The following is a 24,910-nucleotide window of genomic DNA, read 5'->3' on the forward strand; positions in this document are numbered from 1 at the left end:
TTCCTTTAGGCTGAGTTAAACCCCCAGCGGTATGACTTCGCCCCGCCGTTAAGTTACTAGCGGTAGTTTTAGAGTCCGCTTTCCCTAAGCTACCCAACTAGGTGGTCTTTGTATTTAAGTTTACGGCGCGCCTATTGCTTCTACCCTATAGGGCGCTTACGCTCTTCTAGTTTTCCTCTAATAGGGCAGCTAGAGAAACTAGCTAGTCTTAAGTTTAAGAGAATTCTTAATAGTTAGTAATAGCAACCTGTAGCTCTGGCCACAGCTTTGTAAATAGATATATTATTAAATACTTTATATTATAAAGAGGGTTAATTTGCGCTTCTAAGGAGGTTAGGTAAATAGTAAACTCATTTACTAGTTAATTAGTTTACTATATTGCCCTTATATAGGTTAGGGCTATATAAAGTTCTTAATTAATAGGACTTTTAATCTAGTTAAGTAGGAATTCTATAAGCTCCTCCTAGGTAAACTGCGTATCTAGATAGTTATCTTTGTACTATAGCTAAAGGGTTTAGTTAGTCCCCTTTATATATTATATAGTAAACGCGACTTTAGTATTCTTATTTATAAAGCCGTCGCGCTCTAGGCGGAACGCTAGCTTTAAGCTATTGCGGAAGTCTTAATGCTCTTATATAGACTTACTATAATATAGAGTAATCTTCTCTATCTTAACGGCCCGTTTTAATAGAGCGCCTAACGTATTAGTAGCCCTCCGCTTAAGGCTTAAATGTATTAGGCTACCCCCTAAGTACTTTAATAGGATTATTTAAGGTTATAGAGATAGGTTAGAAATAGGAGTCAATATTACCTTACCGCATTAACGCCGTCTTAGCACTTCTACCTCTTCCCTAAGTAAGTATAGTTTTCTTTACTCTAGGAGTTATAGCTTCTTATTCTCTAGCCGTTGTATTTCTTCCTATATATCCCCTTTACCTATAGCTTCCGGTTCTATCTAGGACGACATAGGTTCGCCTATATTATCCTAGGGCTAATCCCTAGACTCGGTAGTACACACTACGCTAGTACGCCCGCGTCTCGCCATTAGGTTAATAGGCTGTGATATAGTTAATAAATATAGGTCATCTTTTCAACAGAGGGTTGCCGCTACGTAGTTGTGGCCTTTATAGACCGCTATATTATCGGGCCACTACCCCTAAAAAGGGATAAGAATTTAGTACTATTAGGACGCCAAGGTCCTTAGGGCATATAGTAACATAACAATAGTAGTAGAATGTAATAGGTATTGGGTTCTTAATGAAGTAGAACTATAGAACTAAATTCTGCTGTTCTCTAATATAGGGCGACTACGTTTTATAGGCGCCTCGCCTGCGCCTTGCCTGCGCCAAGCCGGTTACGGCTAGTGCGTCTCTATAGCCTAATATACTAATAGTACCTCTATACTTAATCCTCCTCTTTACTATAAATCTTCGTTTATATTTAAGGAATTGTGCCTTTTATATATCTATATAGCCTATTTGATAATATTTGCTATAGGAGAATAGGTTATTTATTATAACTTATATAAGTTTTTACTAGGCTTTAAATATCATCCTTAAAACCTAATTTTAGGACCCTTTATTTTTAGCTAATTGTAGTTAGGGGATCCTAGTTATATTTAGAGAATAGCTATATTTAGAGAATTATCGGATACCTAATTAGCCTAAAATGACCGGTCCTCTTAGTAGCGCTAAATAGGAGAACTACGTTTAGAGAATAGCTACGTCTAGAGAATAGCTACGTCTGGAGAATAGCTACGTAGAGGGCAGCTATATCTAGAGAATAGCTATATAGAGGGCAGCCACGTCTAAAGAACAGCTACGTAGAGGGCAGCTATGTCTAGAGAACGGCTATATAGAGGGTAGCTACTTCTAGAGAATAGCTACTAGAAAACAGCTAATAGCTATATTTAGAGAATAGTTACATCTAAAGAGTAAGAATGCTATATCTAACAGCGATATCTAGAATAGCCATATCTAAAGTTTATAAAGCGCCTCTAAAGGTAAGTATAAAATCTATAATCTAATATAATTAAAATAGTAGAGGTTTTGTATAGAATATAATTAGCGATTTAGAACGCTTATAGATAACCTTTATAGCATCTAGAGCTGCTTTAGCACTCTCTTTTATAGTTAAGCTCTATTAAGAAGTAAGTATAAGGATACTTTATATGCGAGATATAAGGGCGTTACTTGCGAGATATAATCTATAGTTTAGCGCCAGACTTTTAGAGGGAAAGACTTTTGCGGCTGTTAGGACTTAGTTGTCTTCCGTTTTAAATAGAAATTAGCCCGAAAATCTAGCTCTGGGTAACTATTACGTAGATCTAATAGCTTACCTTAGTAAGCTTAGACTATAGAATTAATTAGCGGATATTGCTAACCTTTTTGGTCAAAAAGTTAATTCTATAGTGTGGAAACTATAAAGCTTATTAACCTAAGTTTATAAGTAGTCTGTTACTTTTAGGTCCCAAATTTTCAAACTCTAATTATAATTTACTACTCTATTATATTTTAAGCAGAGGGCTCTATATTAAAGCTCTATAGTCCAAGTATATACTATTTATAACTAATATAATCTTAATTACGAACTATAAAAGCTATATTAAAAGTCTTTAACCTAAAAGCCTCTATATTGAAAGCCTCTAAGTAAGGGCCTATTAAGTATAAACTTAGGTTAAAATTTTCGTTGGCGGACCCCCAACAATCTATATATTGCTTTTGGTTTACCCTATATATAAGGGTAGATTTAAGTAATAGGGGAATGAAGCCCTAGGGGAATAATCCCCTAGGGGAGTAAAGCTCTAGGGGAGTAAAGCCTTAGGGGAACAATCCCTTAGGGGAATAAAGCCCTAGGGGAATGGAACTGCAAGGAAGTAGAAACGCAAGGGCTTCTATAAATAGGCAAATCGCTAAGATTTATTTTTGTCCTTAGCTATTTAGCTTTTAATTAGTTAGCACGCTTTATTAAGCCTTACTAGCTTACGCTTTAATAAGTTGCCCTACGCCGTTTTATATAAGTTGTATCTAAGGCTACTACCTAGACTTAGAGAGAAAGAAAGAGGGGGATTAAAATTAAGTATTTAGTTTTAGGTATAAATAAAGGGCTATTTTTAGCTTTTAAGAGGGTCCTAATTTTAGATGTTTCGAGAGCCTAAAATTAGGTCCTCTATTTTCAGGGTTTACTTAATCCCCTAAACCTCTTCGCTCCTATTTTTAACCTTTACTTTTCCTTTTAAGTAAATAGTATAAAAAATCCCAATTAAGTGATAAAATTTCCGTATAGCTTTCCTATCCTACTAGTAAAGTTATTAAGAAAACACCAAGTATCCACGTAATGTATCTCTTAGCTAAGACAAGACGCTACGCCAAATCTATAGGGCTAGTGCTAATCTCTATGGAAGACCCGCCTATAGGAGCGCCTATATCTTTAAGCGCGTAAATCTAGCGTATTAATTAGCGTATACGTGACCTAGAGGGTAAGTAGGGATATAACCGTAATAATAATTATCCTACTTCCTGGATCTATAGTTCTTAAGTTCGTTTAATATCTAAAGATAAGATATATATATAGAAATTAACTAGATGAATTAATATCTACTATATAGCCGAGACAAAAACCTCTTTAGATTCTATTGCGCATTTGTTACGGTTGCCTTCTAACATAATCTCGTCCTCCTCTAGCTCCACCTCAATAATGTCTTTAATTTTACTTTGGAGATACCTTGGCCTATTATATATACCTAGGTACCTATAAGCCTAAAACCCGGACAAAACGTAAGACCTTAACAGCACCCTACAAACCCCTTCTAGAAACCGTTCTACCTTCAACATTTAAGTTATCGCAGACGTCAACGGAGGTTGCTGCTATACTAGTAAAAAGACTAGTAGTACCTAGAAAATATAGCTCTTGGGTAAGGATATATTTAGTAAAGTATTTATATAGACTACTTTTACTATATAGCTAATATTAACCACTAAGCGTATAACTATTCTAGATTTACATCTATTGGAATAGGCCTAACCTATAAGAGCAAAATAAAATATAAATCTTAGAATTATAAGCCAATATAAAAACTTGTAGAAATTAATAAGGGTAAGATAAATAAGGATTATAAGTTTTGTTAATAGTTAGTGGCGGTACGTTGCTTAACTATACTGTCCATTAGCTAGTAATATATATATATTCTAATAAATTTGCGTTATATAGCTTTAGTATAATATAAATATATAGAATACTTATATTATTAGGAGGTATATAGATATATATAAGCGATCTTAAATCTAAACGTATACTAGGATACTGTCTTATTCGCTATAAATAATAGGGTATAGCGCTAAGCAGGCTATTCTACTATGGGTTTAGTTAGTAAGCATTTTAAGAGGATATTCCCCTCCGGATGCCCCGGCTAAGAGCTTAAATACTATTAAATATTTTTCTAAAAATAACAGGGCTATATAATAGGAAAGGCTACTAAAAATAAATTACTCTTAGGGTAACGTCCCTCCCTATATGGCGTAAAACCCCTTATACCGCAATGAATCCATTATTTAGACCTCTTAACTCTTTCCCCTACGATTTAATTAAGTTATAATTGTAATATTATTATTCTCTAGATATTTCTCCCTAAGGAGCTAGTATATAGCTTAAAAAAAATACAACGCTCTTAGCTATACTATTGATCGTTTTTTTAGAGCGCCTAGAACTAAATTCGCTCTATACCTTTATTATACTACAACTATCTATAAAACTTTAAAGTTCGGAGTATTAGATTAACAGTTTTATAATAAACGAAGAGCTCTAAACGTTTATAGATATTTAACCTTTAAAAGTATATATTCTGGATTTATCCATTTAAAAGTGGTTACAGTGCGTCTAGGTATAAACAGTTTAGCGCGCTTATATAGAGAAGTATTAGGTGCTTAGCCAGCCGTATTATATTCTATACTATACCTAACTTGCTCTAAGTATAGTGCTGTTTTAAATATATCTATTAAAGGTTATATATTAGCTAGAAAACTCCTCTAGCCTAGCCTCTTTAATATCTTAGAATGGCCGTCGAAAACGGACTCTGCACCTATACGTGGTAACGGCTACAAACTTAGGTCTTTAAAGTTTAGACCCAGAGCTAACGCAGAGACGTCGCATAGCGTGCGATACAACATGGTGATAGTAGTTGCGAGTATTATAGGCGGTAGTAAAAAAGTTTTTACATAGGATAGTGAGATCTTAAAAACCACCACCGTTAGTACCCCGTATGATAGTAGCTACCACACTATCCTCCTATTAAGGCACCTATATAATCCAATATAGATATATAGCATTTAATAGCATCCCCTAACCCCTAATAAAAAGTATTAATAACCTCTTATATTAACGAACGAGCGACTATAAATAAGTAACGAGTAAATATACGGCCTCTCCTAACCCCTAGGGCGATCGCCTGCGGAGTATATAGTTACTTACCGTTTTACTACCTACTGCCTAGCAGCCCGGATTATAACCCACAGTTTTCCTTATCTCCTCTTAACGGAGTAGTAACCCTTAGAAAGGGCCTAGTAACTGGGGCCTAGGCATAAAAGATACCTAGAGTACATACGTATATATCCCGCTCGCCTTTAGTATTAGGTAGTTAAAACGGATAAATCCCCCTTATGCCTTTAATAGGCCCTATAGGGGGGGGAGGTATAGTATATATAGTAATGGTTAAATAAGAGATAGTATATAAGATATAGGAAACAATAGTACAGTAATTAATTGGCAAGGCCTAGCTGGGATATAGTAAACCCTAGCTAGGATAAGCTAGAGAAGGAAGCAGTGGTTCCTAAGGAGTTCGAACATCTAAGGAGGATAGGACGTAGTTATAGGCCTATAGGGCCGCTGCTACGGATAGACATGGTAAAACGGGGTTTTTTATCCTACTGAGGTGGCTTATAGGGTTTTTCCTCCCCCAACTACAGGGTTTTCTTTATGTAAATTATAAGCTTTCCCCCCTGCGACTGAGTAGTCTGTATAGGCCAGTAGGATCCGTATCAGACGTTAATCAAAGAGTTACTACTACTAATATCTTAGAATATTCCGATCTAGTAGTGTCCTATAGGGGAGAGACGTATAATATTTATAAAGTAATAGTATGCCTAAGGTCTAAGGTTTTTAGTTGAGCATATAAGAAGATATAGGTAGTAAGTTGACCGTAATACTCTAAAACTTTTTATATAGTCTTTAACTATAATAATGGAAACGGAGAATATATTAAATATATTAAATATATTAATATATAGAGATAGTATTATACCTATAGGTAATCCTATACTCGTCCACTTTTAATAATATACTATCCTAACCGAGCTTTATAAAGCTGCTGCACTCCATTTAATAGGCATCCGGTTGTCCAAAACAGGGCCAATGCTAAAGGTAACTATCGTTTATATTTCTAAATTGCTAATAATACCATAGATAATAAGTGTACAAAGCATACTAAACTGAATAAAGCTCCTATTATAATTACTATAATCCTAAATACCGAGCAGTCCGGGCAAACGAATTTATAGATATAATTCTTTAACTATACTGCGCATCTAAAAATAGTTTTATAGTAATCTAGTATTTCTAAGAAGGCTATAGAGAGATTAGAGATAATCTACGCGGTGTCTGGAAGATATTCTGAAAGTGTTTTTTGCTTATAGCGTCTATTTTAGGCGAGACACTAATAGTATAGGAACGTATGCTATTCTTTATATTGTTAAAGAGTCTATTTAGATCGTTCCTTATTAAACCGGCGCCATATCTCCGTAATTTCTTTTATAGTGTAATAATTATCTATTAAATGGGGCTCTATAGACCGTGGCATTGCTATTACGCCGGGCAAATGAGTCCGCTCTTGTTAATTAAGTGTACTACTTTAGTTAAGCTGTAAAAGCCGTTTATTAGTAATAATAAGTAACGATAAGCTGATGGTGATAAGCTCTACCTTGTGAAAGGTATATAGATTAGTTATAGTAGGCTTAAGAAGTATAAGATATAATAGGCTTGAATAAATCTTTTATTTAATTAGCGGCGGTACTAATGGCGGCTCTGTAGAGTTTAAGGGTGATGTAATAGTTTACCTCTATGTTACGCAAGCTCTTAGGGTAGATATAGTTATGCGTTAGACTATATCTTAAAGTTATACAATGGCTATATCGTGGTTTTAATGCTTGACTAAACGAGCGCCTGGGCCTTTAAGATCTTAACCCTACTCCTAATCTAGAGTCGGATTTTATAATATCCTAAACGCTTAGTAAAGGCTCCGCACAGCTATAGGTCTAACAGTTATTATAAATAAATTAACGTCCCTCCCTAAGTGGCGCAAAACCCCCTATGCCGTAATGAATCTATTATTTACGTATCCCAACTCTCTCCCCTACGATTCTATTAAGTTATAATTATAGTAGTAGTATTCTCTAGATATTTCCCTTTAGGAAACTAGTATACAGCCTAAAAAATATAATGCTTTTAATTATGCTGTTAGCTGTTCTTTTTAAAGCATCTAAAACTGCATTAGCTTTACACCCCTACTACACCACGACTATCTATAAAATTTCAAGATTTGGAGTATTTAATTAATAGAATTATTATAGAAGAAGGTAGTCCTAAGCTTTTGAAGACACTTAGCTCTTAAAAATATATATTCCGGATTTATCCGTAAGAAGGGGCCTATAGGGTGTCTTAGTATAAGAATTTAGCGCGCTTATATAGTGTAGTATTAGATACTTAGCTAGCCGTATTATTTTCTACGCTATGCCGAATAGGCTCCTAGGTGTAGCGCTCTTTTAAAAACGTCTTTAAAAGGTTATATACTGGCTATTTTTAGCAGCTAAGCGTTTCTTTATTGATAGCTATCTTTTATACTAGCTTAGCGGCTGCCTCTAGTGCCTTTTCTATTACTATAGTCGTAGATATAGACCGAGCTAGCTAGGTGCTGGCGTAAGGTCTCCCTCTAGATGTACCTAGAATATAGGCTGCCTTATTAAAACGAGGCGATGTCCCTCTCTATATGCTCTATTATCGCGTATACGGACGGCCCTCTATAGAGGAAAAGGCCTAACGCTAGCAATACCTTACCCTAGAGGAAGAGAAAGCTCTTATTGCTTTTTTATTACTAATGTCTGATCTTAGACAGCCTATTTAAATAAACTGCTAGGCCTTATATTAAGGTATTAGTCTCTAACCAGGTTAGTAAGCCCGGCGTATAATATTATAGAAGCGGCGCCGTTATAAAGGCGTTATAGAGCCGGCGTAGTACCTACTTCGCCTCTTTTAGCTAACTAAAAGGCCTAGCTTTATAGCTGTTCTTTACTCCCTTTAGGAAATTAGTAATAGGCTTTATAATAGTAAGATACTTATAAATAAACTAGTAATAGAAGTTAGTAAAACCTAAAAAGACCTAGACATCCCTATAGGATTAAAGACTCTCCTATTTAGTAATGGCTTCTACCTAGCTAGAATCTATCGCTACACCTTTAAGACTAATCATATATTCTAGGAATTTAACCTCTTATATGCTAAACCTATACTTTTTAAGGTTTATATATAGTTAATATTACTATAATCTATATAGTACTTTTAGTACGTAGCGCTAATATTCCTTTAGATTTTCCAAGAAAATTAGAATATTATTAAGGTAAACTATATAAAAGACGTCTAGTAGTCCTAATAAGGCTTAATTAATATAGCCCTAAAAGGTCGCTGGTCTGTTAGTTAACCTAAAAGGCAAAACTAAATATTTAAAGTAACCGTAATACGTACGGAATGCTATCTTTTACTCGTCGCCCTAATAGATACGAAGGCGGTAATACGTATTTATTAGGTCCAACTTAGTAAAGATTTTAAAACCTGCTAAGCGGTCTAAGGTCTTATTAATTAATAGTAGTGTAAGACGATTCTTAATTGTTACCTTATTAAGGCCTTTATAGTCTATATAGAGCCATAGCTTTCTATTCTTTTTAGGTATAAAGAGGATAGGTGCCTCTATAAGACTAGTACTTAGTTAAATCTAGCCTTTAGCTAAGGCGTTATTTAAATACTCCCTTAGTACCTCTAGCTCCTTAACTAAAAGGTTATAAAGCAGTCTATATAGGACCTCCTATCCCTCTTTTAGGTCAATAGTATAGTCGCCTTAATAATATTAGGGTAACTTCCCTACTTCCTTATATAAGAAGATATTGCTAACTTTTTTTAACTATAGGGGAAGAACTAGTAAGCTGCTATTATTTTACTTACTAGGTATTAATCTAGTAATTACTAGGGCAAAGACCTTATATTCCCTTTAGAGAGACTCTGTAAAACCCTTAGGGGTTTATAGTAATAGGGATAAGCTATCTAGCTTCTATCGCTATGCCTTTACCTTATAATTAATAAGAAGTTAGACCTTTTTTTAACCTTAGTATACCTAAGGTAATAGTAGGGGATGTGTTAGCCATTCTATAGTAAATAAGGGTTACTTCCCTAATCCCGCCCTAGCTATATTTTATTCTTAGTAGTACTTTATAGGCTTTATAGTAATATACCTAAGTTTTATTTAACTGTTAGGACGTTAAGGCCCTAAGGGTATATAGTAATATAATAATAGTAGCGGAATATAATAGATATCTAGTTCTTAATAGAGTAGAACTATAGAACTAAATTCTACTATTCTCTAGTGCGGGGCAACTACGTTTTATAGGCGCCTTGCCTACACCTCGCCTGTGCTAAGCTAGTTATAGTAAGTGCGTCTCTACGGCCTAATAGTTATATAGCCATTAGATCTAGTTACGTTAGGAAAAAATTTACCAGTATTTTTGCAGCATTTGGTAGCATATTGCGGCTAAATATATATTTCGCGTATTGTAACGTATAGCGTATAGTATTAACTTAGGTACGGCATACTGCCGCATTTAATAACACGGTGCAGCTAATTACATATTTATAGCCACCTAGGTAAGTAGTGCCTTTATTCTATTAAGCTTTTTTATACTTAATACGCAATTAATATATAATGCCCTTCTCGCGCATTCTATATATCTTACTCTTCCCATACGGTTATTATTAAATACTTATCCTATACACTTAATAGTATTTACTTAGTCTATGCAGTTAGTGCAAAATAAATTATATTATTTTAGATAATATATTATAATATAGTAACGGTTCTTTTCTACCTACTTATATACTAATCTACTAACCTACTTACCTACCTGCCTACCTACTTACCTACCTACCTACTTACCTACCTACCTACTTACCTACCTACCTACTTACCCTACCTACTACTTACCTACCTTACCTACTTACCTACCTACCTACTTACCTACCTACCTACTTACCTACCTACCTACTTACCTACCTACCTACTTACCTACCTACCTACTTACCTGCCTGCTTACCAGCCTGCCTATCTATTTATACCTACTGTTTATACCTATTATCTATGCTTACTATTTATACCTATATATACCTACCTATCTATAATTTAGGGGAGAGGTCGGCCCAATTAAAAGCTCTACCTAATTTAACTAATCAATTGATTATATTAATTCGAATTATTCTTTACGGCTGTTCGCTGGCTGTATATTTAAACGGTGGTCGTCTAGGGTATTTCCCTAGGAGGCCTTAATTCGATTTAGCGACGGGCCAATATTAAAGCTCTAGTTTAATTCAATCAATCGATTAATTAGATTAATTATGGTGTTTACTGCCTAGTTATTTAAACGGTCGTTATCTAGTTCTGGTAACAGTTATCTGGTTTAGCGACGGTCCTCTCCTACCTACCTATCTACCTACTTACCTACTTACTTACCTGCCTGCCTACCTACCTGCCTACCTATATACCTATATTAGTATCTAATTTAATTTAGGGGAGGGGTTAGCCTAATTAAATGCTCTAATTAATTCGAATCGTTCTCTATAGGCGTTCGCTAGCTGTATATTTAAACAGTAGTTATCTAGGAATGATAAAAAAGAAGAAAATCTTAATAATATAAGCTTAATAAGTAAAGTATCTTTATACTTTACCGTCTAATACCCTTCTAGTAAATAACCGTAACCTTACCAATATAACTCTGTTATAATAGCGCTATTTAAAAGGAAGGAAATACGCGTATAAGTTATTTGACTATTACTTCCTTATAAAAACTGACTATGCGGCCGGGGGAAGGCAATTAAGACGTTAATTAAAGACGTATATAGGTTAAATTATACCTAAAACGATACTATAGTATTAAAGATTAACGTTATAGACGTTCTTGATAATTGTATAGTAGCTATAATTGCTATCACAAAATGTCCCTATTTGCTAGGTAGTAGAGCTACACCAAATATACAGTATAGGACTATTAGATTTAAAAGCATATATACTAAATCTTAAGAGATAAGTCTTTTTAACTGACTAATTAATACCTTAACTGTATTTAATAGCCTAAGGGTAAATATAGAAGTAATATATTAGTAACGCAGAGGATTATAAGAAAAGGATTATAAGAAAGGATTATAGACTATATCTTAGTAGTTAAAGATAACGGTAAGCTAAGGCTCTGTATGTTAAATCCTATACTAAAAGGCCCTATAGAACTATACTAGAACACTAAATTACCTATAATATTTATAATTAATTATAGACTGGTATAAAGGCTTAGAAGTAGAGTTATATAAAAATCCCTATATTAGCCTAGGTAGTCACTAGCATACTTCTAGTAGGCTTTTAATAGGTTTCCTAGCAATCCTTATATCTTTTCTCTAGTTATATTTTTTCCTTATTAAGGTTTTTTAGGAGTTTAAAGCAGGGGTTAGATAGATAGATAATATATAGTGGTATACTAATATCTCTCTAAACCCCTTCTGGGACGAGCCCTTATAATCTCCCTACTATAAGGTAATGGCGATTGGGGGCCGACCGCAAGAGGGGGGGGGGCAATGTAAGGGATATTATTGCGGATACCTTAGGATGCCCTTAGGACAACCCCCGGACGCCCCTTAGATGGTCGCCGGTCACGTACCTAAGGCACGTGCCCGTAGTATATAGTCTTCACGATCCCAGAGGCCTTACCTCCTCAAGGATTCGTCTCTCTTACTAATCTATCCTATTCCATAATCGTGTCCTTATAGCCTCCTATCTACAAGATCCCCTTACAATAAGTTTATAAAACTATTTCAGATCTTAAAGTATATAAGCTAGAGCTCCCACCTACTATAGTATAGCTCCATTTGGTTTTTTTTTATATTTCCCTATTAAAACCGTATAAAGTACACTCTGGGTTCTAGCCTTTAGTAGTTTTTTTTTTTTAAAAAAAAAGGTAATTGGGAAGTAGAAACAATTATTATCTACTAGGATTGTGCTAAATAATTATAATACCTTATTAAATAGCTAGGTTAGTTAAATAAGTATAATAAATAGAAATACAAGACAGAACTTAAAAATTGTTAATAACTACTAGATAAGTACTGTAAATAGAATACCTTAGTTTTACAGCTAAAGTATAGGTGGAAAATAAGTACTACTGTTAAGATATAATTTATACTAAAATAGAGTAGAGGATATTTTAAGGGATTAAAGAATATATAGGGCAAAGTGTAATTTATTAATATTCTATATAAGCCACATTGTAATATAACCTAGTTATGTTAGTGACTTACAGTTGAGGTTATAGTATATATTAGTAACAAAACTTAATTTAGAAAGCACCCTTTTTAAACTTAGTCTATTACTTTATACTAACTTAGCAGATTATTTATATATTAAAAAATAGGCTTATTTATAACCTGCTAATAACCTATTAGTAATAACCTGTTCTAATAATATATATATTATTTTATATATATATTACGTAAATAATATATATATTACGTAAATAATATATATATTACGTAAATAATATATAATGCTAAAGTATAGGGTTAGTAGCAGATTTAATGGGTATATAGCCTTACTATCTATAAGCCTAGCTATATATAAGTAACCTATAACCTACCTGTAAAGTATATATATATTATACTAGTATAATATAAAGCTAAAATATAGGGTTAGTGGCGGATTTAATAGGTATACTGCTTTACTGTTTATAAATCTGGCTATATATAAATAACCTATAACTTACCTATAAAATATTAATAACCTACCTATACAAATAAACTTTTAGAATACTTTTAATAATTTACTAAATTTAGGTAAGCCCTAAATAGACTAATTAAAATTTTCTATCTTAAGGATAGAAAATTATTATTAACCCAGTTAAATATAGGGAAGTCTTAATAAAGTAAATTTGACTGATTAGATAACTTTAATCAGTGGTCGAAGTTCTTTAACATCTTTATGCCATATATATATACCTTTTGTTTTTTTTATATATAAAATTAAAACACTCTTTCCTCTCTAATTTTTTCCTTATTAAGGTTTTTTATAGGGTTTTACTAAAGCCTAAGTCTATAAAGGATTGGGGATAATCCTTTTTAAAAGGGGGGGTATTGTTAGGTGAAACCTAAGTAAATAGCTATATAGCTGTAAGGTATAGGCGACCCGTAGGTGACTTGCCTATAAGGTATATATGCTGCACGTGCCTAGGGAAACCCCTTCCTTACCTCGCACTAGACTCCTCCTTTTCCCCTAAGGATTCGTCTGTCTTTACAATATCCTTTATTATTCCCTCAATTAAACTCCCTATTTATATCTCACTTTATATAAGGATAAAGTTAGCTTATAAATTTAAAGAAGTTTAATATTCTTAAAAACTATAGCTAATATAAAAGAGCTAAATATTATATAATTAAAAAAAATTTTAACTACTTTATATTATTTTAATTTTAATTTCCTGTTTCATTTTTCAAATTATTATCTAGATTAGGCTTAATCGAGTTAAAGCTATCCACTTCTCGTTGCAGCTATCCTGAGTCACAGCACTTAGAGCAACATCTTGAGTAGCTCGTAACATAGTAGAGAGCCTGTAATAAGTTGACAACGTCAAGTTTATTTTCAATCCCAACCAAGCCACGCTAACCAGTATTTCTTCGACGATACAGGTTCCTGAACTGATGTAATCACAGGGCCAGGCACTCCAGTAGACGATGACAAGTTCTCTAGAGAGATTCCTATTCTAGACAGCTCATCAATAGAGTATATTCCCATCAATTTGTCCAAGACAGTATTTCGATCCACAAACTTGACCTCGTGTGGGCGATACATGGAGAGTGGCTCAGAGTAGCTGAAATATGGATCAGAGCCGTTTTGGATAAAGGCCTCGATGAGCTTAAATTGACGCAGTTTTGTAATCCTCCGAGACGAAGCTGACATAGGAGCTACAAAATGACCCAAGAGCGTGCTTCCCTTGTATACCTTGTTTGGATCTACCTCTTGGAGTCGAGAAAGGAACTCCTGGATGAGCTCGGATAGCAGGTTCTCAAGTCGATCTGAGTTCAATTGCCAATTCTGTGATGGAATTAGAAGCAGATCCACCCACACCATTTCAAGTTCTAGCCCCTTGACTAAATCTTTGTCGTTCTTGAGCAGAACTCTAAGGACTTCTATTTGGCATTCTTTTCTTGCCAGACCGGTGGATTCCCAGTTTGACTCTATGGAAAACAAAAATGACAACCAGATAGGCTTTCCGTCATATATTTGGCCCGCACCAGCGCCGTTATCGAGAAGCAGTTGGACCATGTTGGAGTCAACATAGGTGTCGTATTTGGGAGAGACTGTGGATGGGTGTAACGCACACCTCAGTAGTTTTGTCATACGCTCCGTATTGCCCAAGGTAGACTGCTCATGGAGTCTCTCCCCCACAAACAGCCGGAGTTCCTTTCGGACTGCAAAGCCAAGGAACGAGTAATCTAGACTGGTAAATCTATGGTTCCGAAGCTCTTTATGCGCAGGTGAGAGAGGCGCCGCCGGTTGCCGAAGTACCATAGGTTTGGTAGAATATTTTTCCTCCTGGAAATTGAGTACTCGCTCAAGCTCTCCTAGTACCTGGGTCTGCGCTTTTGGGTTATGAGCCCGGATCTCAGATTCACGTGCGTAGTACGTAATGTCTTCAACGAGATCTAAGAGGGGCCCGTCTCTTCCAAGCATATTTTGGCTCATGGGTATGGACTTAATCTGTGCTAGAAAAGCTTGGCACAGACAGCTTACGGGGTCGAATTCCTCTGACAGTCTACTCTCTAGCAGGTCCTGCATCTCTTTTGTTCTTAGGAAGTCTCGGACTGTTCGGTGAAGGAAGTCGACGCGATAGACAAAGAAGTCGTTAGCTGTTAGATTAGTGCTTTTGACGGGATCATGGCCAAGGAGCGGTAGAAGTTCCTTCGAGAATGATGTATGCGAAACCTTGACAATTTGTGTTACCTCAAGCAGATCTTTACACCTTGCGTTAAGACGTTTCTTCATCACCTCATAACGAGACCACAACTCATTGGCCGTCAGTTCCCGAATATCCCGGTCCGCCGCGTATCCCGGTGCGTCTTCGTCAATGAAAGAGTACGTGAGTAGTGTTAGAGGCTCTCCCGCGTGCATAGCGACTTGGAACGATTGAGCTGCCTGTTCTTGGTAGACATCCTCGATGTTGCTTAGCATGTGGTGGAAATACTCTTCAAGGTCTGTAGGCAAAAAGCGAAGCCTCCGCTCTAGGTCGGATAGCCTATCCTCATTCTTGAGCCCTTCTAGAAGCGATCGCACAACCAAAAATACCCAAAGGAAGACCCCATTAGCTTTGTCCACTATCTCTGTCACAAAATTGCTACATCTTTTCTCTTTCATAAGAAAATTGCGGTACAAGTCATTCTCTCCGAGTTTTGTCTCCACATAAAGTCCAATGTCATTTCTGGTTAGATGCTCCAGAAGAAGTCTTGGAATTTTATTTAGCGTAAAAGTTCTTTGGAAGACGTTCCACGGTCGACTTGAAACGCATATTTTGAAGCTAGACGATGACTGAGCAAGATCGCAAAGAAGTTGAGCTACTTCATCACAATCGCCACTGTATTCATCGAGACCGTCCACGAAGAAACAAAATTTAACCACCAAGTTATCTTGTTTTACTAACCGGGAGCAGCCCTTTATGAGCTCTGAGCGGGACCAATTCCAGGAGGTGAACGCCGTGCGATCTTTAGTATGAGAATGCCATTGCGATGGGAAAACTGCAGGAATTAAGCAAGGAATCTTTTTTAAGACTTCGTAAAGTAATGACCGAAGAAGCCCCTCTTGCGATTTCTGAAGTTCTGTTCCAGCATTCCAAAAGAAAAAACTTGCTGTTACTAAAGTATCACCCGCAGCCCATTCCTCTAGTGCCGCTCGGGTTTTAGGGCGGTCGCAAAGGAACTTCATAATCGTAGACTTTCCAGATCCTGCTTTGCCACAAATCCAATATATTCCGTTTCTGTTGGTGAGCCATTCCATGAAACTAGTGTCAATTTGAGGTCCATCTAGCACAGGGGATGATGAATCAACGAATACCCATTCGAATGTCTTCGCGTGCGCATCCATGATCTTTGAATGACGCACTTTCATAGCTTTGTAGTATAGGCTATCCAAAAAGTGTTGTTCCGTTGCCAGCCGTTCACTTGTGTTGATCCAGTTGAGTAACTTTGAAGAAATATCTTCCAATCCTTTGAGCCGTTGGGAATCCTTTTGCCAGGTCAGAAATGAGTGGTGTTCCACCACTCGACCCATCAAGCTCTGAGTGGCTTTCCTTAAGCTTTTCAGGTGTTTCAGTACCTCTAGATTAGTATCTCTTAAGTAGTCTAGTTCATCAATTGAACGAGTCTGCCATAGCTCGGTCGATTCGCACAGATCCCTAAGAGATGTTAAGGTAGCAGATTGTTTGTCGCTAATATAACTACGTTAGCACCTATTTGGTTGGACCAGTAATAAAGACACACCTTAGGATAGTAACCAGACATGATGTCAACTGGCGGCTCAAAATATCTAGGTTTTTGGCCATGAGGTCAATCTTGCCAGACTTTCGCATCCTACGCAAAACGGCGTGCAAGACAGCCCATTTCTCCTGCGAGCCACCGTCTGCGTACTGGACTCTAATTTTATCTAGTACCCCCTTCAGTTCACCTGCTAGAGCAGTACACGAGTTCGCGATAGAAAAGAGAGCTTGTTCACTATCGGAACATCCTTTGGAGTTATGCAACGAAGGCAAACCTTTCGCAAACATCGCAAGATTCTCAAAATTGGTTGCAATAGATGACAACTCTTCATCATCCACTGTCAGTCCCGAAGCGGACTTGTAGAGTTCACCGCTCTTGGAAAATATCTTGAAGCCAAAATCGACAAATTGGGCGACATTGCTAGCAATGCCTACTGCGGTAATAGGGTCGAGCATTATCGCTGGTTATTTGGGAATTGACTTCGGCCTGTGGCGATAAATAGTGTCGAGAAAATCGGTGTGCGCGGCTGATATGCTCTGAGTCGATCTGGCTCCGCCCCACCCTTTGCAGCAAATTGTTGGGCTGTAACGCCACATATGTAGAAAGCCCCACGGCTGCCTACGCAGCCTAAAGAGCGGCCGATTAAGGCCTGAAAGTCATTGACAAGCCCCCGAAATGGTATCCTAATTACAATAATAGCACCCTCAAGTAATTATTCTCTTTAGCAAACCGTGACTGTAAGGTGCACTTAGGAGTGCAGGTCGCGAGGAATGAGGAGCTGGATGAGCCTAGCTAAAGGATACACTTAAGAGCTACAATACTGGAGAATTCCACTTTTCCTAAGTTACACAGCACACTAGCGTGACCGCTTGCTTAGCACAGCCCCAGGTTGCGCACAAGGCTCATTTCGCCCAGTAGGGAATTCGAGACCTCCGGGCGCATTCCCCAAACGCATTAGTATCTTTTATTTCCTACCCCATATATTAGGAAACGAGAGATAATTGTATTAATACTATTTATAATATAATGGGGTTATATATATATATATATATATAGAAAAAAGAAGTATAGATATATAATTAATGTTAGGTAAAACTTAAGTAGATAGCTATACAAGGGAGTAACATAAACAGGTTAGATGGCCCCCCCTGCTAGTACAGTAACAAAATAACCTGGTCCCGCTATGTCACTTTAGACTCGCTTATTTTGTCACTATACTAGTAGGGGGTGTCTAACCCATTTATGTTACCCCCTTTATATATATATATGTATGTATATATAATCTATTATAGCTATGCACTATTTAGAGTATAGGCCGTTATAAAGCGCTAACTAATACTTCCTGCCGTTAATATATATGCTCTAGTTTAGAAGCTAACTATAAGAGCTATATATCCATTATTAAACATTATACTTAATTTAAAAAAAATAAAGGAAAGTAATGTGTTACTAGTGAAGAAAGTTGGAGTTTAGAGGTAAGCCCAAGTAAGTAGTTTTTGACACTTTGTGTCCGTAGGGCTATTCTAGCGTTATATACTTTTTAATTAGTAATATATTAGTAAAGGTATGTATAGAGGAGGCTTGTGGTGTATTTGGCTATATAATTAGAGGAGGAATTCTTAAGAGTCTTTACTTATTAATGTTGGCTTTTATACTTTCTATAGCCTTATACACTTAAGTATAAACATTTAGTCTCCTTTATAAATTCAATTATAACTTTAACTATACTAATATCTAGCTTCCAACGTTTAACTAGGCCGTTAATATTCCTATCTCCTTTTTATTTACTTAAATAGCTTCTTAATACATATAATAAATCTCTAAATCATTCTCTATACTACTCTCTTGGTTTAATTTTTTGCTATATTTACCTCCTATATAAAAAGAGGAAATATAGTATTAATTCTATAAGCCTGTAGTTATATAACACTATCTTTAATATATTAATTTTGTATAAATATTTCTTTAGAAATAATTTATTAGTTTATAGCTATATAAGGATAGCAACTTTAGAGCTAATTAGCTACTAATATAGTCCTACAGCCTTTTTAAGGTAAAGTACTGTGTCAACCTTTTTTGTAAATTTATTAATTAATATTAGATCTTCTTAATAGAAGTGGTTCTATTATTATCTTAGCTCTTTTTAGGGCTTATATTAATAATAATTCATTGCTTAACGTCCGATTTAGATCCCTATTGGGCCCACGCGGACTACTCCTTATTTACATATAGGGAGAAAACTCTATTTAAGAAAAATAAGAAAACCCCGTGATTCATCTCCCCGCCTTTTAGGACTCGCCTACTTAGCGCCTTTAAGTCGCCTATAGTGCTCTACTACCTTACTGTTTAACCTTCTTAGGAACTACTGCTGCCGTAACAAGCCTACGGACGCGCTAGTATTATAAACTATTACTCTACTACTATAGAGTTACTAGGGGGCACCTACTGCTTACTCCCTTACCTTCTATTACTATTTCCCTTATAACCCGGAACTAATTTAGCATATTTTAACTAATAAGCCACTAGGTAACCGCCTTAAGGCCTTTTTATATTAAGAGTAGTGTATTATAGTTCTCTGTGCCAGCTACTAAGAGCATTATTTCTTAATTAGTGCGTAGGGGGCATAGCAGTATTACGTGTTTTAGTGTCTGTCTTAGCTAGCTATATTTACATCTTAGGCTACCTACTAGGACACCTACCCAGTAAAGCTAATCTTTTAGTCCTATTATTCCTATTCTTAAGAGTATTACTATTATATTTTCTGCCTTTATTAGGCCTTCTCGGAGCCCTTAGGTATTTACCCCCTATAGCGTTAACTATACTATAGCTTAGGTTTGTCTTGCCTAAGTCAGCCTCTATACCTTTAACTCCTATTCGCCTCTTTAGCGTTAGTCCAACTAGTATTACATTATAGTAGATAGTTTCCTAGCGTTCTTATATATTCTACTTTAGCTCTTTTTTTTATCTTACTATTGTCTTTACTAACCTCTTACGCGTTTTCCTTTCTCCTCTATATAGGCCTAGGCCCTAAAGCGGCACTATTCTTCTTCTGCTTTTTTTACCTGTTTCTCTAATATCTCTTCCCTACTTTAGGGTTGTTGGTTTATTCTCCTATAGGGCACCCTAGGGTCCCTCTATAGTTTACTTAGGCGTATCTTAATATACTTTATAATATTAAAGTTACGTTTATTTTATGTTCTTTATATTGCAGCGGCTTTAATATATAACTATAGGGGGGGAACATTAGATTCCTTTTTAAGCAGTGCTGTAGTGTAACGGAACCTTATAGTAGGAACTACAATAGGTTCTGTCAATGGGCTAGGTGTATAGGAAATGTAAAGACAGTAGTTAATAACGTAATAATAACTGGTGGAGTAGTTACCTAACAGATTAACTCTAATTATATTCTAAGAATTACTATAAGGAAGAAACTATCTAGATAGGGACTAAGGGTCCTTAAATACATAACTATACTCCTAAGAAATCCTTCTTATACGTAATATACGCCTTATCTATATTAAACATAACGTCCCTTACGTTTACTATAGCCAACGCGTTTAACTATTATGTAACTTACTTACTATTCCTTATTATATAGTTCTATAGGTTTTATCCTAGCCCGTGCCTATATTAACCAACTAGCTTCTTCTAACTCTTCTTTAATTAGTCGTAATATTATACTTAGAGCGTCCGTAATACTATCTCCCTCCTTTCTATCTTCGTCCTTAAAGATACTTAGCATCTCTAGGTTGTTTACTAGAGGTATAATATCCGTCTAATTAATTTGGTTAATATTATTGCTTATTATACCTAAAGCAATTTCTTCTCTTTTCTAGGTTAAGCGTTGCCTTTATACCGTTTCCTTGATACTATTATTAGGTAAAGTAATGGCGATTCCTTACTCTCGTTGTGTAAAAGAGGGGTTAAGTTATATTACGATCGCGAGTCCCTTCGGTTACTAACCTTCCTCTTGTTCTAAATGCACTCGCGCTAATATACGTTCGTTATATAACGTTTATTCTACGTCTAATGTTAAGTATACGCGTCCTATAACTCTTAATAGTTTTTAAGTTCCCTAAGTAATTTGTTATAGGGTCTTGTATTTAATCTACTGCTGTAAAGCTTAATAGTAAGCTAGCCTTTATACTGCTTAAGGTTTAGCGTGCCTTAGAAGAGTCCGCACGTATCCTTAAAGCTTAGTGTCTAGCTTACGCTTGTCTTTAGCGTTTAGAATATGTCTATAAAAAAGTTTATTTAAAGGAGTAAAAGCTTATTTAGTAAGGTCTATAGGAACTAGGTAATAAGAGAACTAACTTTCCTCCTATAGTAAAGGGAACAACTTTAAGTAGTTTAGCAGTCGCTCTTCCTAGGTCCCCCTTAGGTGACTTATTTTTTAATAATCCTTTTTTATTAATGTTGCCTAACCTATTTTCTTCCGATACTCCTATACCTTTCCTATAGCGTTCTTTAAATTCTCTAGTGGCTCCTAGGTAGTCTTAGTGTAGCCTATTTACTTAACCTTATACCATATTTTATTATTAACGTCCTTATAACTAATAATCTTTAAAACTTGCTATTTATCTTCTTCCTATCCTCTATACGTGTCTGCCTTATAAACTGGTGGCTTAATATTCCTATGTGCTGGCTCTAGCATCGCAATATACTATATAGGGTAGATCTTTATTTTAGCTAGTAGGTTTAACTTAAATATAACCGGTAAAATTCTTTACGTAATTTCGAAAGGTCCTAGTCTAATATAGTCCAATTTTTTGCTTAGTCGTTAACTTTTGAAATTTTTGTGTAGTAGCTATACTTTATCTCCCTCCTTAAGATCTGGTCCCTTAGATCTCTTAGCGTTATAGTACTTTTTTATTCTTTACTGTACTATCTTAGCTGTTTCCGTAAGGTTTGTATAAAGATTTATTAAATCCTTTATCCTTTGCTTAGCTCTGCTACTTATTTTCTTTACTTAATATAGCGATAATAATGTTCTTGGCTTATATCCATAATTCGCCTTAAATAGTGACGTACCTATTCCTTCTTATAGTGTTACATTGTATGTAAACTGTGTAACTAGTAATAGTAATACCTAATTATTCTATGGGTGATTAATATAGTGTCTTAGATACTGCTCTAGTGTCTAGTTTAATCTTTCTATTTAACTGTCTGTTTGCGGATAATATGCGGTAGAAGTTGCTGCTTAAACTCCTTGTTCCGCCAAGAATATCTCCTAAAATACTGCTACGAATCTTAGATCTCTATCCGATATAATCTTACTTAGTGCTTTATGTCTTACGAATACTTCTTTAATATAGATTCTAGCAATATCTTCTACTAATATTTCTTCCGTATAGGCTATAAAGTATCCCTACTTTATAAGCTTGTCTACTATTACTAAGATCGCGTTGTAATCTCGTCCGGTGATAGGATCTTTTAACTTTGGTAACTTAATAATAAAGTCCTATAATATAACCTTCTATGGTCTCTCTAGTGTTTTAATAGGTTGTAGCCCTCTATACGGCTTATACCTTATTAGTTTATTTCTTTAGCAATCTAGATACTCCTTAGTAACCTTCCTAGCTATCCTCTAGATTCCGTTAATAATATACTCCTCTTAGAGTCTTAACACTAAGCCTATAGCTCTATTATGTTTTTAAGTTAGTCCCTTATAGAAGTCCTTTATAAACTGCTCTGCTATGCTTCTTAGGATATACTTTACTTTTTAATTTTTGTATATATCTGACTACAGATCTTCTAGCTATGCTTCTAGAATTTTTTATGCCTAAAAGCTTTCTGGTGTCTTGTAGACTTTCTCTAACTTATTCTCTTAAGTAGCTATAATTTTTAGATAATTGTACCTAATCAGTCTATCTATATCTTTTTATAGTAAAGCCCCTAATAGCTTATCGTCATTTTATAGTTTAGTCTTTTAACTTAATACATTAGCTCGCGTGTTGTCTGTACCCTTAGTATACTAAATCTTAAAATAGTATTCTATAAGCATCTCTGCCTATTTAACCTACCTTTAGTTAAGTTCCTTTATTATTAGGAATCCTATTAGGTTCTTATAATCCATTTTAACTATAAATGGTTTTTCTATGCCTTATAAGAATGCTCTCTATTTCTTTGGTGCTGTAACTATACCTAATAACTCCTTGTTATAGATGTTATAGTTTAACTCTAGTAGTGTTATCTTTCAACTATAATATACTACTAGATACTATCTATCTGGATACTTTTATATAAAATATACTCCTAGTATAAAGTCTAATGTATCTATTTCTATAACCGTCTCTAGTCTTAGTTAATAGATCTTAAGAACTGGCTCTTAGGTAAATAACTCTTTAACTTACTTAAAGAGTTTTTACTATTCCTCTCCCCACGCCTATAGTTTTTCTTTCTTCGTTAATTGTGTAAATAGTTTAATATCCTTTAACTATTGCGTTATAAACCTTCTGCAGTAATTATAAAACCCTAGGAATAATCTTAATTGCATAACGTTCTCTAGTTCTTACTAATTTACTATAGCCTTAATCTTTTTTAGATCTATACTAAGTTAGCCTAGTTTAATAATAAATTTAATAAAATTAGTCTTCCTAGTGAAGAACTCGCATTTCTTAATTGCTACTAGCATTTGTTCTTTTTATAGTCTCTTTAAAACCCATTTAACGTATTCTCCGTGCTCTTCCTTATTTATTAAGTAGATAATAATATTATTAAGGTATACTATAATAAATTCATCTAAATGTTCTTCTAATATATTATTAATATACTTCTAGAACGTTGCTAGTGCGTTTATAAGCCTAAATTGCATAACTAATAGTTTATATAGTCCTTCCTTTAACCTAAAGGCTGCCTTCTATTCGTTGCCTTCCTTAATCCTAATTTAATAGTACGCCTATCTTAGATCTATCTTTATAAAGATTTGCGCATTGCCGATCCTATCTTAAATTTTGCTAATTAAGGGTAAAGGATACCTATCCTTTCTGGTAATGCTATTTAACTATCTATAGTTAATATATAGCCTTAGTTTGCTATTCTTTTTTAGTATAAATAGTACTAGATAACCCACTAATAACTGCGATGGTCTAATATATCCCTTTTATAAGTTTTCCTAAATAAACTCTTTTAATACTCTACCTTTTTCTTTAGTAAGCTTATAGATTGGAAAGAACTTTAGACTTATTCCTAGTTTTAATTCTATTTTATAGTCCCATGCTATATACTCTAATAGCTTTTTACTCTTAGGTGACTATAGTTTCTTACTATACTTATGGTATCTTTTTAGTATATGGCTTAGCCCTTTTTCTATTTCTTTATAGGTCGCTCCTACTTAGTACTATACCAGCTTAGCTTATTATCGCATCTTACGGCGTTAAGTATCCCTAATATTGACTTAACCTGTGATCTAATTGATCCTTAGGTTATATTCCTATAACTAAGGCATTCCTAATACTGCCTTATTATTCCCTAATGGTAATATATCAAAAGACATCTTAACTTGTCTTTCTTTAATAGTTAGCTAAATAGGTCCTGTTTTAAGATTAATAATACCTCCTCTATAGGCTATCGGATTTCCTAAAATTGTCACTAATAGATAAGGACACTCCTTTTATCTGTACGGTAACCCTATTCTTTTAACTGCTACTAGCGAGATATAGTTCCTTATTACTCCACTATCTATTAATACCTTAAACTGTTAATCTTGCTACTTAACTTATAAATTTAGGTGTTGTTCTTAAATTCCTTTAAGGGTCTAAGGCTCTACTACTAGCTCCCTTTAGTCCTATGGGCCTCTACTTTTCCTAACTACTAGCTGCTAGATCCTACTTGTACTTAGTCTAACTTAGGCTAATACTTAGTTCGCTTTTTATCTTTAATATGCCATAGATAGGTGTTCTCTGGATATTCTTACCATTATCGTTTATCTAGGCATTTTTCTGTAAGGAATCTTCCTGGTTAAAGTATTAAGTCCCCTTGTTCTTAAACTTCTACTAGGTACTAACTATACATATACTTAGCGTTTTAATACTTTACCTCG

The 24,910-nt window shown here is 35.0% G+C and overlaps 2 protein-coding genes across 2 annotated transcripts; both read right to left on the reverse strand.

Moving 5' to 3' along the window:
- Positions 1–6,182: 6,182 nt before the first annotated feature.
- K441DRAFT_665738 (uncharacterized protein) lies at positions 6,183–6,565 on the reverse strand (the record flags this gene model as incomplete). Its single annotated transcript, XM_067649540.1, is given in 3 exon segments — positions 6,183–6,256; positions 6,276–6,418; positions 6,452–6,565. Coding segments are annotated over 2 exon segments (198 nt in total), but the record flags the coding sequence as incomplete, so codon positions are not given.
- A 7,254-nt stretch (positions 6,566–13,819) lies between these two features.
- K441DRAFT_698929 (uncharacterized protein) lies at positions 13,820–17,324 on the reverse strand (the record flags this gene model as incomplete). Its single annotated transcript, XM_067653108.1, has 2 exons — positions 13,820–16,820; positions 16,873–17,324. The coding sequence occupies 2 exons, from the start codon at positions 17,322–17,324 to the stop codon at positions 13,982–13,984; spliced, it is 3,291 nt and encodes a 1,096-aa protein (XP_067500259.1). The 3' UTR covers positions 13,820–13,981.
- Between the last annotated feature and the right edge of the window lie 7,586 nt (positions 17,325–24,910).

Source organism: Cenococcum geophilum, assembly GCF_001692895.1.
Source record: "Cenococcum geophilum 1.58 unplaced genomic scaffold K441scaffold_45, whole genome shotgun sequence".
NCBI classification, from domain to species: Eukaryota; Fungi; Ascomycota; class Dothideomycetes; order Gloniales; family Gloniaceae; genus Cenococcum; species Cenococcum geophilum.